The sequence below is a fragment of the Anticarsia gemmatalis genome, chromosome 7 (genome assembly GCF_050436995.1).
Source record: "Anticarsia gemmatalis isolate Benzon Research Colony breed Stoneville strain chromosome 7, ilAntGemm2 primary, whole genome shotgun sequence".
NCBI classification, from domain to species: Eukaryota; Metazoa; Arthropoda; class Insecta; order Lepidoptera; family Erebidae; genus Anticarsia; species Anticarsia gemmatalis.
The window spans coordinates 13,176,674-13,195,186 of record NC_134751.1 but is presented as its reverse complement, the minus strand read 5'-3'; the positions used below and the strand labels follow the sequence as shown (position 1 = coordinate 13,195,186).

General features: G+C 34.3%; 2 protein-coding genes across 13 annotated transcripts in view; both read left to right on the top strand.

The window, feature by feature from the left end:
* Window positions 1-8,567, top strand: part of bbc (choline/ethanolaminephosphotransferase 1 bbc) — a 28,872-nt gene extending 20,305 nt beyond the window's left edge. For 5 of the 7 annotated variants that reach the window (XM_076116215.1, XM_076116216.1, XM_076116218.1 and 2 more), the window contains 2 exons: window positions 335-482; window positions 8,395-8,567. In XM_076116215.1, coding sequence (XP_075972330.1) covers window positions 335-482; window positions 8,395-8,465 — 219 coding nt within the window. In that variant the 3' untranslated portion in view covers window positions 8,466-8,567. Of the gene's footprint in view, window positions 1-334; window positions 483-4,553; window positions 4,606-7,911; window positions 7,977-8,394 lie in introns of all 7 variants that reach the window. The other 2 variants (XR_012959543.1, XM_076116217.1) reach the window with 2 other exon arrangements.
* Window positions 8,568-9,149: 582 nt separating this feature from the next.
* ATP8A (ATPase phospholipid transporting 8A1) overlaps window positions 9,150-18,513 on the top strand; it is a 133,663-nt gene continuing 124,299 nt past the window's right edge. For 2 of the 6 annotated variants that reach the window (XM_076116209.1, XM_076116211.1), the window contains exons 1-2: window positions 9,150-9,450; window positions 12,275-12,391. In XM_076116209.1, coding sequence (XP_075972324.1) covers window positions 9,399-9,450; window positions 12,275-12,391 — 169 coding nt within the window. In that variant the 5' untranslated portion in view covers window positions 9,150-9,398. The remainder of the gene's footprint in view (window positions 9,451-12,274; window positions 12,392-18,513) is intronic. The other 4 variants (XM_076116206.1, XM_076116205.1, XM_076116210.1 and 1 more) reach the window with 3 other exon arrangements.

Here is an 18,513-nt window from a genome sequence, read left to right as displayed (position 1 = left end):
GAGATGGGTTATGAGATAAAATGATGTTGTAGCACAATCTATAATGGAATTCTCGGCAACCCGTGCACCAAAAGTGCAATTTTCCTTTAGGAAAACATCCTCAAATCTTGTACTACACTTTTGTTCAGATCTTACACATGGAACAAGAACTGCAATTTTACTTTTTCTTTACTTTAATAAATGTATTTTTTGTTTCCTAAATAAACATCGTTAACAAGTATTTAACCCTTCTGAATAGAAGCATAAGTCTCTGCATAGGATTTGAGATAATGACCTAGTTCTCAATACACTTTCTATAACCGTTGTTTGTAACTTTAAACCATACCTTTTCCAGCTATGGGTGTGCTCCGACCTAATAAGATACTGCGGCCAGATCTGCCTAGAGATCTGCGACCACCTGAAGATCCAGTTGTTCCGCATCAGTCCTCTGGCCAGCGAGCGGCCGGAGCGGGCCGAGCGGCCGGAGCGGCCCGACCGCAACGGTACGCGCCGCGGGAGCACCCGACACGCGAAGCGACAACACTCTTCGCACTCTTGAACATAGCCCTTACACCACACGCACTCTACGTATACCGTTCAGTATTGAACGTGCACGCACACGTATACGTATTCACAGGGTTAATACATTCTAAATTCGTCAGGCAGATACTTAGACAAATAGCCACGTTATTTTTATTTTACGGGACAAAATTTTAATAATGAATTGGGGAAGAATTATATGATGTTGTAATAAAATGTGCCAATCGGTGACGTCATGTAAATTCGACTTCAATCAATGAAATCGACTCAATTTACGACTGTAACTACTTATTTGGTTATAAAATGCGTGCCCAATATTATATAATCTACTTGACGAACAAAAAACTTGCCAATACCCCTATAAAGTTAAAAAAAAAACTTTCTAATTGTTGCTCTATGCACGTATACGCTTATATACGTATTTACAATTCCTATCCTCGTGTATGTGTGCGTGTTTACAAACATACAAGCAAACATATTTATTTATACTTAAAATATAGGATTGACATTATATATTGATTGTAAATGAGTATGTCTGTCTGTATGTTTGGTCTAATACTGAACGTTGTACGTAGAGTTTTATAGTCTGTGGTCTATCGGTATGAGCGCTACTCTTGCTCAGCTAGTTTCATTGAGTTTGTAGTTAATTTAAAAATGTATTTGATACTCTTTATCGTTCAGTAGTCAGAAATAAGGAAATATCGAATAAATAATTCAAAGGTCGTCCAATCAAAGAAGTAGAAATACAACACTTAGGAATATTTTTTGTTTCGAATCTGAAATTACTAAAATTCTTATTACTAAAAAGTAAATATCAATTCAACGCATGCTTTATCGTGTTCTCAATAAATAAATATAAAAAGATGCATTGAATTGATGACCAACTTTTCTTAACAACGCTTCCATACTTTAAAACGTAAAAAAATGTACATAAAAATACTTTATTTATTTTTCACGTAAAATAGCAATTTAAAGCGTTTAGTCCGAAATAAAATAACGATCAATAAGTAGCGCTCAAACCTAATAAATTAGTTAATATTAAATAAAGGCTCGGTGTATAGAAGTTATGGGAGTTAGGGACGCAGTTTCTCACGTTTAAACTATTCTAGCGCGATTATCTACTGCTCGATACTGTCGAGTATCGACCGCCAATAGTTCGATACTATCGAGTAACTGTCGTTTGAAAAAATCGTTCTTGTGGAATACGCTAGGGGCGCTGATGTTTAAACATTTCTCGATAGTTATTCGGTTGTCGATATTCGATAGTGGTAGGTAATTGCTACTCTGTTTATTAGCTATATTTGGCGTTCTTGCGCTGACACAGACGTGACAAGACAATATCGACCTTACGTTAATTGAAATAAGGTTGAAAATTAATTATACATGAAACATGTTGAAATTGCTTGATAATGTTTGCTATTTTTGGACTTTATTCGAATGAGTGTAAGGTTGAATATGTCTTGACAAATGTCTGTGTCGGTTTTAAAGACTTTGGCTACGCGGCTAAGATTTTAACTGACTGATGATTACAATGCTTTTTTTTTCACCTCGCGTTGATATTTCTACAGCTGTATATAAACTTGATAAAGAAACCATTTTTGAACTCATACGATTCATTTAAATTACATTAAATTATTTGCTACAGTATCGCATTGTAGAGCCAATTTGATAGAGATCTGACTCTTGACCACTCTAATTACAAAAGTTTATATTGTTGATCTTAAAATCTTCATAATACAATCGAATTTGGGAATTAACGCTATTACGCATTTAACCTTAGAATGCCTGACATTTCGGCGCAGGTTACACTGGCCGTGGCCGCAGGCTGAAAACACATAAATACATACTATATATAATATCACGCCTTTTCTCCATATGGGTAGGCAGAGACCAAAGCAAGCTAAAAATCTGTTCTTAAAATTATAAAGCAATATATTTTTATGTTTTAGTTAATTCTTAGTCGCGTAGCTAAGTCTATATCTTCCACTTATCTCTTATATACTAACTGTGCGATCGCACTTAGAACGTCCATACACAAGAAATTACGTAGCTATATTAAGTATAAGGCGGTGACACATCATTGATATTAGACGTAGTTGACAAGCGTTGTGTTGTTTGTGATAGTGTGTACTGGCTTTATGTTATAGTTCCACTTCTGTTATTAAACTTATGAAATATATAAGCTAGTTTTTAATGAGTATTCGTTTGTGCCAACTACCCACAATTTTTTATAAAAAATGAAACAACGTCATGAAGTATTGCATTCTGTGCCGTGGTTTGCAGTAAAACTGATTTTAAAAAATAATAATCTTTTGTAAGATACTTCACAATTTTGGATACCGAGCTGATTAAATTGTTATTGAATATTGATACATTTTGATGTAGAGTATATTTAAAAGTAAATTCTATGATAACCAAAACGCTATGTGCTTCAAAACATATCAGCCTAGCCTTTCTTCCAACTATGTTGGAGTCAGCTTCCAGTCTTACCGGATGCAGCTGATGCAAAAAACTCACTTTATTTGTAAAATCTCTAAATATGTGTATTTCAAAGTTTTGTAATAAAAGTAACTATAGCATAAAGACTTTTAGTCGATGTTGTATTATTGGATAGACACATGAATAATTTGTACAGAGTCCAAGCTTATATTTGTGTTACAATCGAAACACTACTTTACCAAAACATGCTTGCTTTATTGACTTAAGTGTACAAATAAAAATAAAACACCTTTTTGTATCTACCAAATCTACACAGTCATAAAATTAAATTAAATTAAGATACTTAAAGATTATAAAATAAAATATTTTCAATAAAATACGGTGTTTGGCTGCTTCAACAAAATTAAAATACATTTATTACTTAAATATTTTTTTTAATAAATACATTTTCATTCTAGGTTCCGATGTAGCACAAATATAATCAAGCAAATCTGTACAATTATTCATGTAAAAACGAGCGCACATAATTTATTTATTAATGATATTAACTGCGGTCGGTCGCAGTTTTGTTATGACACATGCAATAACCTTCTCTATTACACTCGAATAGATAACAATATCGTTTAACTAAAACCATTTGTTACTATACCATTCGGTCGATAATTATGGCATCGACAGTACTATTCGTCAATCGCTCGATGACTATCGGATATCTCTCAATGCAATTTGACTATCAACCGATGACTTTCGACTAATTGCTCGATGTCAATTGACTATCGATGGATTACTTCGACTATCGCCCGATGACATTTGACTATCGCTCGATGTCATTCGACTATCGACCGATTGGTTTAGTTATACTTTTGGTAATTAACCTTTTGAGTGACGCATTATAAGTAGCTATACGTATTTGTCTCGCGTTCCTTATCATAAGAAAAAAGCGGGTTAAAATTATTCTAGGGAATGAAACAGCTTTGACACAAAATTTACTTTCATCGGAAAGTCTAAATTAAGTTTCATGATGTTAAAAGATAAAATTAACATCTATTGGTTGTCTTTCGCGCCTCTTCACAATTTGTCCGTCTTGTTTTGTATTTTTAACACATTAACTATCCGCATAAAGCTCGGTACATATTTACAGACAAAAAGCGTGACTAGTTCGGAAAAAAGCTATTCAAACCGTATTGAATGACTTCAAAAGCTATATGGTCCTAAGTACCTTATTTTGAGCCAAGAGTAACATACTTCAGAAATGAATGAAACTAACAGTTAACTTTACGCTCAATGTCTGTGGATATGAGGCCATTTTCAATGTTCTATCTAAGATTACGGATAGATTGCTATCTTGGACAACATTTTCTATCATTACACTTATCCACGAATGAGTTGAAAGAGAGAATACGATAAAATGATAAATACTACTTGTCTTAGATAAGTAATTAGTGGAAAAATAAGACATTGAAAACGGCCAATAAACAGAGCATAACTATTGTAAAATAAGCTACTGTGAATGTGTTAAATTAGGTTGTTTCTTCGCTTGGGTGACCGGTGGTTGGGTACTAATAACAGTCAGTAACATCAGTCAATTGTTGTAGATGAGGCGCGCTCGGACAAAAGTTATCACGTATTCATAGGGAGCTGCGACCAGTAAGTCAAGGCAATACAAGTGTGTTCGTACAACTATCTGTATCTTTCTATCATTCTGGTAATTCGCGATGTTGGCTAAGACAGTATTCACGTTTGACTTGAGGTTTGATGTGAAAATGTAGTTTTCAAGGTGAAGATTCTAAAATGTGAAGAAAAGAAAGCTTTCCGCTTTTAGCGCTCCTACTGCCATCTTTTGACGAAATTTTTCAACTTTGAACCAAAGGTCATTTAATGTCAGAGTTGTACTTAATAACAACTGGGCATTTTATTCAGTTTGTGAAAAAATAAGTAGAAATTTAAGTTTCTTCTTTATACAGGGCGCATAAGAGCGAACATCTTTTATAAAAAAGACGTTATAATTTTAGACCACAAATATAACGTATTTAGAAAGTTTAACGTCCAGTATGGCCCTTCAAAAATATATTTAAATCTTTGTGTTGCCAACATCGCGAATTACAAATCAAGGTAAAACCACGCGAGGTTGCTAGTTCGCTTGCGCTGTCTATCATTAAATAAGGTGAAAGGTTATAATAGAATATACGCAGTATTTTTACACAGCCCGTACATGACTTGTAATACATAGGATGCGTTCTGTTACAGACAAAGTTTAGATGACAATAAATATTCTATTATTTTCTAAATTTATTATATTTTGGATACCAAATTGACCAGTTTTTAAGCGGGTTAAGAATTTGTCGTGGTTATGACACATATCATCTTAGTTTCGCCCGTAATTGTTATTAAGGGAAGAATTTCGTTCGTTCTGATGTCAAAATTATTCTACTACGATAACAATATTATGTAGAGTATGGAGATCTTTTCTAAAGAGATAAAAGTTTATTTTTTTTATCACTAAAACATGAACAGAATGCATCCTAATTCATAATTATATTACCAATAATGTAACTACAGTTATATTTTTATCACGGCTAGATTTATATCAAATAGATGACAGCTAGTACGAATAAAATAGATAGTTATTATATAAAGGGTTTTAAAAAATACCTGGAATTTTAAGACGTAGATGTGATTGGGAAGAGTTCAAAAGTGTGCTCAAACGTTACTCAAAGTTACTCAAATGTACCACTCAAAAGTATTTTTGTTGATACAATACATATTAAAGTGACAAATACAAAATGAGGCTTAAGTGCTATTTAAATTTGAGTAAGGTTTCAATATTTGAGTTCATCATTTGTCCCACTTACTAACTATTTTTAAATTGTGGGTATTTTGAAAAACCCTCATACCTAGATTTATGTAAATAGCTATTATTCATAATTATACAAGTGCAAAGTATTGTTAAACGAATAAATATAGATATTTTATTACAAATTCTGTTATCTGAAATAGAACGAATATAGATAAATGAATAAAAAAAAATGTTTTAGTAAATGTTAGAAATGAGCGCTTGTATTTGTTTAATATTTGTGTCGTAGTACTGTTTTGAAAACTAGGTATAACTATAAACAAAATGTGTTATTAGTTTAATGAAAAGAGACAAAAAATATGTGACTTCTCAATTCTACCGAGCCTCTTCGGACATTGAACTTATACGCAAATTCGAAAAGGGCATAACTGACAGTAAAAAAGGTTTGTTTTTACCTTTTTCGAAATTGTATATTCTACAGTCTAAATTCCCTATTGATAAGTTTTGAATCTATGCGTCTATCCATTTTCTTCTAACTTATTAACTATTTTAAGTGAACGGAGTCGGTGATGGCTGCCATTAATTCCCTTTTTATGACTCGTAGCACTATTTAATATATCTTCCTATATGTATGTGCTATACTATGAGACGATGCTAGGACCGCTTGCAACTTGCTAATATTGTGAGAATTATGTTCTATTTACTCTTCTAGTCTAGATCTGAGTTATTACGTAGTTTAGTACCGATAGAAATTAATGTCAAAATTCGTTATTACATTTGACGTAAGTCAAACTTCAACTTGATAATATCAACTGCCAATATTTACTGATTTTTCGATTTCGCTTAATTTTGCATGTTAATCAATATGAAATAGTTTTGACATGACTTAAATCAAATATCAAAAGTCTTAACCCTTTTTGACACTACACAAGTCTAATATCTAAATTACTGATATTAGACTTCGCCTATCGTTACCAATCTACGTAATAAACTTAGATAATTTAATTGGTTAGTTCGGAACAAAAGCAACACTGCTCAAAAAACGTTGAATATGAATAAAACAGTAGCATAACAGACGGCTTACTCTTGACAGAATAGAATTTGAAATCGATTGAAACAAATTCGAAGTAATGTCAACTCGAACCTTTTGATTGCAAACTAGCAAATGATTGAACGCTGGTTTAAAGTGACACTTCTGCTTCTTCTAATCGTATGGTTTGTGGTCAACCTAGTGTCAAAGTTGTTCTAGCCGCCCGAAGGCCTCAGACGTGGGTAACCCCCGGTTTCTAAGATACATTTAGCGGTAAACTTACTAAATAGATAACCTACCGCTAATAGTACTCAGAAACCGGGTATTAACGACTTATCTTAGTTGACAACAACTGGAACCGACTTTTGACGGGCCTGCCGAAGTGAAACTAATTAGATTGTTTCATTTGAAACTAGTGTTTTATCACGTGCTAGTCTGAAATTTAAAAGTACGATTTGACATAAGCTTGAATTTGATTAAATGGTATTAGAGTTCGATTCTGTTTGGAGTAGGCCCACAGAACGTAGTGCTAAGTGTATATATTATTATAATGTTAATATTGTTACACATCGCAAGCCCGCTGTACCATACTGTTACATGTATTTTTTATGTGAAATATAACAAATGTACATTTTGATATAATTTGTTTTATTAGGGCGGTTTTGTTAAGAAGCGGAATTTTGCGCTGTACTATGTATTTTCATTTCGGAGATGTGTTACGATTTCAATGAAATTTGGACACAAAGAAGTATTCAATTGAGTAGTAAATTTCAATCTGCCTAAGTAAAAATGTTGATACATTACATTATTGACTAAACGGTCAATCTAGTGTCAAAGTTTGTAATTACAGAGTGTTAGTAAATAATTAAGTAAGGATTTATCGTTAGGAAATAGATCATATATTATGCTTATTATGACTGAAAGTTTGGATATATAGAGATCAGCTAATTTTATAAACATTAGTAATAGTCTAGGTGTAATAGAACCTTCTGACAAATGTTTTAGTTGCGCAAAATTCCGCGTCACGATAAAATCGCCTTTTAAACCTCTAATTTTAATTAAACAAGAATGTACATTTCAAAAGAATATAACAAAGTATTCTTTGTCATACAGTGTTGCATGATTTTAGGTAAAATTGAATCAAAATCAAGAATTTTAGTTTTTGAAAGAAAGAAAGACTTCTAGGAAACTAAGGTCAGTGGAGCTTGTGTATTCATTTGTGTAAAATTTAGTATTTTTTTGGAAAATTAGTTGCAAGTTTTTTTTATTGCTTAGTAGATTATTTTCTTATTAATTACTACTAATAATGATAGAAATAACTGCATGTTTTATTTTGTTTCACAGTGTTATATAACATGTTAGAAATTGTTATAAAACATTATGTAACTTAGTGCTTTTACTGACATACCGACCCATTAGGGATAATTTTTTCTTAATTTTGTGACGTCATTTTTCGAAAATTACGAAAAAACATAGTTTTTCCTATGCGTGGTTTATTACAAAAAAATATAGGGTGTTTCTTGTGTGTTGTTGGGCTGTTTTTTGTTTTTCTTTGCTTTTTTAAATATATTTTTATTTTGTGTGTATTTTAAAGTGTTGTCCTTTTTTACAGTGACGAGTGAGAGCGAGAGGTCCGACGCAGAGGACACACAACCATTAATTAACGAGAACAGTATTAGTTGAATTAGTATTATATTTGTAAACAGCTAGAACTAATGTATTAACGAACAACTGTGGTAAAAGGTATTTCAGACACATTGTGAATTTGTTATTAAAAACTTGCATTTAAAATGTTTATTTTTTTCCTACATCTCACAAAATATATTTCTTGAAAAACTACATTAAAATAACTAAAATATGAATAAACACCAAATGTTTGTATTGAAACTAAAAAATATTTTTGGACACTTGAATGAACTTGAAAATTATAGTAAATTAATATTGCAGACAAATAATTGTCATCAGTCACTTCCGTAAAAAAAGAACAAGCCTGGTAATGAACTGTCTAAAACAAACTTTCAAATTAGAACGCATATTACACAAAAAGAAACAAATATTTAAAAAAGAGTCGTGTAGTAGTCAGTATTCATTCTGCCTTTCATCTCAACTCCCGAAATTTCCTAGAAACTTCAATTTCAAAGCAAAACAAAATATAGAACATCGAAATATTCCGACTACCCTCACTCGAGCTCAAATTTAAATTGCCTCTACTCAACTACCATCATTGAAACGCGACAAATTTAAATAAAGAATTCGTAGAACGCGTCATTTTATTCAAAGTTAAATTTTCATCGAACATACCGACATTTGCAAAAATATTAAAAGTTAAAACAGCAACTTGTAACTGTATTCAGACACATCAAATTGCGCCGAAACATCAAGCCAAGTGAACCATAAAACATAATTCCCGTATAATATTTAAATAGCAATAATTTCAAGAGTGTTTTAAAGATAAACATATTCTACGCTTCATTTGACAGTTGTAGTCTCGTAGTGAATTCGAACGCATCGTAATTGATAATAATATGACATCAGTGTACGCCCCGTTCGTCCGGTGTTATCATTAGTTTGTTTGTTTATAATGTGTTATTGTGCAATAGTGTTTAATTCGTGACCATGACAGTGAACGGAGAAAGGAGGCAGAGGGATTATGAAAGTTTTGAAACAGGTAAGAAGTGCTCCACAGCTATAACAAAACAATACTTAGTTTTAAATTTCGAGGAGTTGTATTGACGGTACCGAAATAAAACCATAAGCACTATAAATTGATGTCTACAGTCCTACTATGTACCCATAAGTACCTTCTACATACTGATTTCATACTATTGTGTAGATTTCAATGAAATTGCAAACACTGATAGATTATATCCTGAATGAAATCTGGAATTTTACCGTTTGAACGAGGTCACCGTTTGTTGCTGGTATCATTGTACGTATAGAGAGTTAGTTCATTATTTCAATACCTATATAACTACAATTGCAATAGGTATATAGATTGTCCTTATCTACATAATGAGTAGAATACTCAATTAGCATAATTAGTAGGTAAATCTTAACGTTATCGTAAAGAGTCATTTGTTGACATCGATGTAAGTCAAGTTCTACTATTTATAGAAACCGCAGTTTCTGTAGCTAGTTATCCTGTTACACGAAGGTATTTGGTTTTAACTAGCAGGTATGCACAGAATTATCTGCTAAGTAATTAACACCTACGTGAAAATGTAGGATTTCTATACGTAATGGTAGCCACTTAGGTAATTGTTTGTTTATGCAAGTAAGTAGGTATTTGGAACTAGGTAGGTACTTGATTTTTATTACTACGTATAGAAGGGTTTCAAATCATTTTACATTCTTACTCAATTTCGGCAAATTAATGACGGAATTTGATGATAGGTATCCGAATCCCGTAAATCCCAACTTCGCTACCTACCGAATTGAAACCTAAACTCCATTCTTAAGTAGGTAACTAGTAGTAACTTATCAGCCGTATTGAAATCAGTTCAGTACTTTTAAATTTATTATCTTTACAGTATTCTTTTCTACAACATAATAATATTACAAAACTAAATGATAACTAACTACTTTCGAGATCCATTTCCCGCGCTTCAACTTGAAATTATCTGTCATAATCAAATAGATAGCAGATAAACGTTTCGAATAGGACAGGCAGCCGTGTTAAAGTAATAAATTGATAGTTTATCACACGATTAGCTGTCCGGTAGTGCTGGATGATATCAGCTTAGTGTGTATCACTGACTTTTATCTGTGTGTCATATCAGTGACAGTAGGTAGATAGGTACATCCAAATAGGGTGCGTTTATACACACATCGACAAAGTTTAAGTTAGACCCATATTTTTGATGGCTGTTTAAAATACTGACAAAGTAAGACTCATATTTTTGATGGTTGTTTAAAATACTGAAGACTATTTTAATAGCCTATGTTTGTCATTAGTAACCGTGCAGTTTGGCTGGTTTCTGAATTAAAATAAAACTAGTGTTGCCAAAAAGATAAAGCACTTAAGAAAGACGAACATTGTGAAAGTCATTATACGGAGGAAGGATTTGTCTGTTCGTTAATTAATTTTCTAAACAAGGTCTCTAAATTCGAAATTACGTAGGCCATAACTTACTAATAAAGTATGTAGGGAGCGGAAGATAGGCCTAAATTAAAATAAAAGGTAGGACCTTCTATCTACCTTTACACTTGACTACCTTTATATTAAGCTATATTTAAATAAACCTTAATACCTACTTTTATCAAATTAACCAACAAATAAGTGGCACTAAAACTAAATAGACGGCACCATGCGTGTACGTGAATAGTTAAAGAGCCATTACAGTGTAATTACTGCAATAACATTTACCGTCCAAGCACTTGTAGTTACCGGCGAATAGACTCGTTTGAACGGGAAATAGTCAAAGATGGCTAATGATTGGAATGCGAACGTTTTGGTGTGGTGTTTTGCTTAGTTTTTGGATATTTTAAACTGATTTAGTGTCCCAGTTAGGCGTATAGATCTCTTCTTTATTACTAAGTGAGTAACAACAAGAGGTACGTGAACTAACTAGGTACCTATCTGAAAAACGGCTGACTGGGTCATCACAAGAACAGTGGCTCCTTATTGAACCTCGGACCTGGCGCAGCAATTCAGTGTGGTTTATACACTGAATCGGTGCGGCAAGGTTTCCGTCACATAGTAGGTATCTGGTTCTTACAATACAGGACGATGTAATAATTTCAAAAAGAGTCTTGGTATCTATTGATAGTCGTTTGATCACTCGCCTCTTGTCGAGGGTCCGCACTTCAGGCAACGTATAATAATGTCCTCCTAGCCGGTATACGGCTACGGCGGTCAGTTTCATTGAAACTGGCCATCTGTGCAGGACTTTGTTTATAGTGTCCAAGTGTGTGCACAATACACAGGTACACTCTCTATTCCATCACTCTCATAGTCCGGTGGGACGGATAACCGACACGACCAGAGAGAGGTCAGGCGCAGGACCGACGGCTTTACGTGCTCTCCGAGGCACGGAGGTCTTCGACCTCAACTTCCCAACTCCGGGCAATCTCTAAGAAATTCTTAACAGAAAATCTCAGAAAAGACTTTTTGGCCCGACCCAGGATTCGAACCCGAGACCTCTCGCACGGCAGTAACATACACTACCGACCGCGCCACGTGCTAACGTGCTAATATATGATACGAGACGAGTACTAATGACTTTTCGAAGTTACGTTTTCATGAAGTACTTATCACTAGTTCTAACGGTAAAGAAGTTATCGTGATAAAATCTTGCGGGTACCTAAGAGTTGATAAAAACATTTCTTGCCCGAATGCATATTATTATAGACCCTTACCCGTACTTGGCCAGCGTGTTAATAAAGTCATAGCCTAACCTCTACCTCATTTCGAAAGACAGTAATGGGTTAAAAGTATAATAATTATCACAAAAAATGTACCTAATTCAATGAAATATATTACTATTTTTCAGAAACTTGCACCCAATCATGGCAGCGCTGGACAGAAACCAACATCAGATCATTATACAGAACGGCGCAAGGCTGGCTTCGCTACGTACAACGTTTTACACACCCCTGGGATTTCCTACGTAAGTTGTTAAATTTTATCGACACTTTACACTAGAATATAAGCCTCTATTGTAACAATGACGGTCTATTTTATAGCTAAGATGTAGCGGTTTTAATATTCTTATGCCTGTTTTTATATTTTAAGTGCTTCTACCAGTTCTATGGCACCAAATATGAAGAGTATCGCGATTAGTGACTTTGAGCATTCCTTGAAATGTATTTACCGTATTATATAATAGTCGGATTGACAGGATTATGGTTTTTATTTAACGGCATAAAATGTAAGTTGTTTGTTGTGGGTTCATAGTTTTACAAAAATATAAATTATTCTTATCTTGCGATTCTGTAATATCTGCCCAAATATTACGTTCTTTTACAAGGTAAACGACCGATGCCTTACGACGAACTTTTAATTTCGTAAACCAAAAATGGAACATGACATACGACTATTGTCTTTCGAAAATTGGACTTTTAGTCTACCTACACTTTAACGATAGTTATATAGGCCAGCCAAAACTTCATAAAAATAGTCCCGAGGTTAACCGGCCGCTGACCAACCATTAATCAGAGGCGCTCCCTTTACTTTACAAAGCTTCATCAAATTTCGTTCCGCCATCTATTTTCACATGCTTTTTTGCCGCAAACAATACGCTCGTGGGGTTATATTGTGATTTATTGAGTTTGCTGTCTGTTTGTTTATTTTTTACGATAGAACGACTATTTTTTGGGCATGAGAGAGGGTTATTGGTATGCTTTTTTGTCATACAACATTTAGTCGCTGTGTGGCTATTGGTACGGCATTTTACGGAACAAAATATATGTGAGAGTTGTGAGACTTACATTTTCATCCCTCGGAATTAATCTTAAGAATCCGCACTTATTTCCGCTAAAAATCAATGAATTCAACATGATGTATTCGCGTCGTTCACAATACATTGCGCGCTGAACTTCTCAAGCGTGATTATTAAAAATCACGCTTGAGATCAATTTGTCTATAGTGGTAGATAATCACTGATTATTAAGTACGATATATTAATTGATTTTCACGAAAATCTGATCAGCGCCTCTAACGGGCGCCGTAGAAACAATTTTTTAAATACATTTTATGATAAATGACAAACTCTCGATACTCAATAGAATTCGTCTGAAGGGAATCGCGCCTCTGATGTATGGACCAAAATTTTTATTCTTGCAATTTATTTAGAGATCTAAAGTGCAGCATTTCTATTACTGAAGCAAATATGCTGTATTTTGCACCTGTTTTCCTGAAAATTAATCTCTCATACAATGTACGAATAATATTGCAAGAGTGTCATCCTTGACTACCATTACCCACTTCAGTTTACATTTTAATTTTAATCTGTCTCCCGAGGGAGCTGGTGTCAGATAGTGGTGTTCACGGTGGACCTGTGTCATGTAGTAGGGGGCGCAATAGGGGGTGGGTAGGGGGTGAAGGCGGGGCTGCCACTGACCGCTGTTGACAGTAGCGCAGGAAGCTTTTAGTTTTTGACAGTGTAGGGTTGGACGTAAATTACCATTTGTTTGATAAACACAATATTTTTTCGTAAAAAAAACCTCTTTATTTTTTAACTATCAGACCTTGGAATGAGGTTCTAATTAGAGCGTTCAACAAAGTCTGGCATTTGAGACCCGAAACCCGTTCCATATGAGTAATTAAACCCAAGCAGTCTCCATCCCATCCCTTTTTCTAGTACCAACGAAAAGTTCTCTTGTGCTCTAACCTCCTCTTTAGGCAACGTATATTAAAATATTAAATAAATAAATTTAATGGCTTAAATACGTAATTATCCCGAACAAAGTGGAATCCATACTAATATTATAAATGCGAAAGTAACTCTGTCTGTCTGTCTGTCTGTCTGTCTGTCTGTCTGTCTGTCTGTCTGTCTGCTACTCAATCACGTCTAAACTACTGAACCAATTTGCATGAAATTTGGTATGGAGATATTTTGATACCCGAGAAAGGACATAGGCTACTTTTTACCCCGGGAAAATTACACATTTCCCGGGAAAATTCTGAAAATTCAACGAAGTCGCGAAAAATCAATATTATAATGACATTGAATTAACAAAATTCCGTTGCCATGGCAACTGTTTTAATCTGTCTCCCGGGGGAGCTGGTGTCAGATAGTGGTGTTCACGGTGGACCTGTGTCATGTAGTAGGGGGCGCAATAGGGGGTGGGTAGGGGGTGAAGGCGGGGCTGCCACTGACCGCTGTTGACAGTAGCGCAGGAAGCTTTTAGTTTTTGATAGTGTAGGGTTGGACGTAAATTACCATTTGTTTGATAAACACAATATTTTTTCGTAAAAAAAACCTCTTTATTTTTTAACTGTCAGACCTTGGAATCAGGTTCTAATTAGAGCGTTCAACAAAGTCTTGCATTTGAGATCCGAAACCCGTCCCAATTAAACCCAAGCAGTGTCGCAATCCCACCCCTTTTTCTAGTACCAACGAAAAGTTCCCTTTGCTCTAACCTCCTCTTTAGGCAAAGTATATTATGTAAACTATATTTCATACTTGTATAATTTTGGCAGAACAAGAGACGCAATAAATTACTTCACTTTCGCAATCATTTCCTGATAAACTATTAATATGTTTAATTACTACTGGCAACCCTACACCGTCATTGTTATTAGTTTGGATTTAAAAGCTGTCCACATTATGGTATTGTATTAAACACAATTATCGTTAATGGTTTAAATACGTAATTACGCGTTACACAGTGAAATAAAATATACGCTTGTATTACATTGTTAATTGTGACGGAACAAAGTGGTGAATTTTCTGTACGAGGTATATCGTGGATTCGATTCCTGAATGGTTTGATTGCCTCTTGGGCGCAGTGATTAAGGTCGCCACGCCGCTACCATTGCGCTGGAGGGACGTTGGTTGGTTGGACGATTCATACACGAAATAATTCCTTTGTTGTTTGTTTGTTTGTAAAAGTTCCCGTAACACAAGAGCAATTATTAGTGTGGGAAAATGTTCTAAAAACATACTTTTGGAAACCTTTTTGGTCCTGCGTTTTGTGTTTCAGTAGAATGCTCGAATATATAAGAGGTAGTTTTAATATCAAAACTCGTTTAATGGTTTAGCCGCGAAAATTAAATAGATAATGGATCGCCGTGCCTAGTAGTTTAATTTGCATTTTAAACAATCGGAACGCGATGTTAGATAACCTTTAGTTTTCCTCACGAATGTTGCTATCATTCAATTAAAGATTTTTCCAAATAAGACTAGATTTGTAGAGATTAACGTGTTCAAACTAACATTCTAAATAAAGACAAATCACACGTCATGTTCATCTGATTTTAAATTATGCGCTGTGTTTACTATAAACTATTCTTAACTTTACTTATATAAGTACCTATAAAAATAAAGATAAATATAGTAATTTAAATATTTAATCTATACAAATAAGTATGTATAGATTTACATCCAGATGCCATACTAAAAAAAGACACATGTATGCTTATGACACAAATATTTGTCGGAATCGAACCCACAACACGCGGCGTTATACTTATTGTCGCAAGCTGCCATGTTAACCACTGCGCCAACCGTGCAGTTGAATTATGCGTCAGTATATTGCTAAAAATGCCAACAACACGAAACTTTTTGATTCAAAGCTTGCAATTCAGTGGTTCTGTGAATTTCCAATCAAACTTTTATTGCTAGGACGAGCCTATAGAGTATAGACTGAATATTGAACTGACCGGGACCGCGTCAACTGACTTAATTAATGTATTTCACTGTACTGGTAAAAGCAAAAATATGTGTAGGTATAGTGTCACGTTTGCAACAGCATTGTGAAACAATGAAAATAGTCAGTCACATCACTACTGGTTATTATCGTCGTACTAATATTACAATCGCTGTGTATTTTTTTTGAAGTAAATATTGATAAAGGCATTGTCTCGCATCCCACCTAATGGTAAGTGACGATGAAGGCCAGAATGTTACATGCCGATATTTATTGTATACTTACAGTGTAACAACTTAATTGATATTTTCAAACAGAGGATGACGATTGTAAAAGTAACAGTGAATGCATATTTTGGCTGGTTACTGGATATATACTGCAGATAGTTTAATTAAAACTACAGTTGCATTCGTTGGTGGTTAAACTGTATAAAGTATGTAGTTATTGGGACAACCGATGACCTAATTTATTATAGGGTTGCCTAGAATATACTTAAATTACATGGGTCTTGGTCGCGAGAGGGTCTCCAGGTCTATATCTTGGTTTCATGTCATGTCGTTCAAGACCCAACGGAAACTTGTAGAGAAAGTAAGAGGCTTCATTATCTCTGTACTTTGTACCTACCCATAAACAAAATTTTTCATAACCGATTTCACAATAGAAGGAAATTCTCAATTCGTCCTGGTTTTCATTTGGTATTCATTGATTCGTTCGTAGTTAGTTAATAAAACGGGTCTTAGCTGTGTCAATATTAAAAATAACTAACTTTATCCACCAATTACATTAAAAAGGCATTGTAATTGGCAAAAATATCTTAATTTCCTCACAAAAGTAACCTTCTTTAGCTAAACATCATAAATCCTACTTCCTGGTACACGCAAATGCGTGTGATGCGTGTTATCGTGTGATGGGTGTGCATACTGCTCCTGTGTGATTAGGACATAGCGTGATGAACACGCCACTCCTAGCATTATGCTAATGTACCAGTTATTACTTTAAATATTATTTATGTTTATGTTTCTGCTGTGATTGTTTTTGTTCGTTTGTTTGTATGTTTGTGATTACTGAGTAAGATTTTATTTAGTTCTTTCATGAATTCTAACATCTTTCATAGTTATAATTCCAATATATAACAACTTACTTTTCGATTGATGGGTAAGGAGCTCTATCCAGAAAAAGGGAGGTGTTAGGCGTTTAGACCACTATGTTCCAATATTGTGGTATACAAGGATTTTTTTTCCAGTTTTATTAAGCTCAGAGGTTTGTGTCTTATTATTTCGTGAGTGAGGTATTAATTTGGGACATTTCGACTGAAAAATTAACTTTGAGCTTCTTCGGAAAATTTCGACGATGCATCGTTTACCTCAACGTTGTATTACGCAAGGGATATCCCTTTTTGGACTAGATCTAACCTCCCGGTATGAAGAGCTTATTGAGTCCACCACAGCCTTGAGTACCGCCACGCTCGCGCTGGCAAGTAGTCCAAAAGATACTAAAATACGTGGCCACGTGGTTACTAACAGTATAGCTAAACGTGTTAGGGATGTTGGCCTTTAGCAACATAATAAAAATGTCGCCCCGCCCTTGATGTTCACTGACATTTCAAAAAATACCCGCGTTACCATTTACCAAACATCTTTGTTGCGATATTGTTTATTATTTGTGCAAAATTATGTTTGTTCGAAGGTTTGCGAAAGTGTATTTGTACACTTTGTTGTTAAGAGATCCATTTATTTTATTAAAGCTTTATTTGAGCGACCGCCCGCGACTTGGTTTGCATAAAAAGTTTTCCGTGCACTTTCCAATTGCTTTCTGTATGTTTTTTTAAACTTCTCTGATCAAAATGCAGTCTCCTAAATACATGTGTATTCTGTAGTTTATACTCAAGGATAAGGTAAACTTTAGGCTTTACTTTGCAGGTAAATTATCTCTAATAACTTATTTTTTTCTAATATTGGTAAATCTACTAAATATTATGACCATCCCGAAATTTTACCATTCTTAATTCTCATAGAATTGGCAGAAACATGTCTGTGTTGTGGACACGTATGCGGAGAATCTAAGTATCTTGTTGAAGTTACGATTATAAAGCTATTCACTATTTCGAAGTGCATTAAATAAAACAAAGAATTGTCTTGATACCTCCGGAACCCTAAACTTTACAGTAGTTAAACATAGCATGTCAGAAAAGACAGTAACATATGCAAATATAAACCAGTGACCTCCAAATGGACGATACTTCATTTAAATTTGTCTAAAACTGATTAATTTAATGGTTTCGTCTGTCTGTCACGCGAGTTTCTACGAAAAAGCTCGGACATTTATGTTTATGACTGAGTCACGCTGTGTTTAGACACGCTGTTGTCCCTAGAGAGATATTAGTGATACCTGCTGGTTTTATTTATAGTCAAGGACTTGG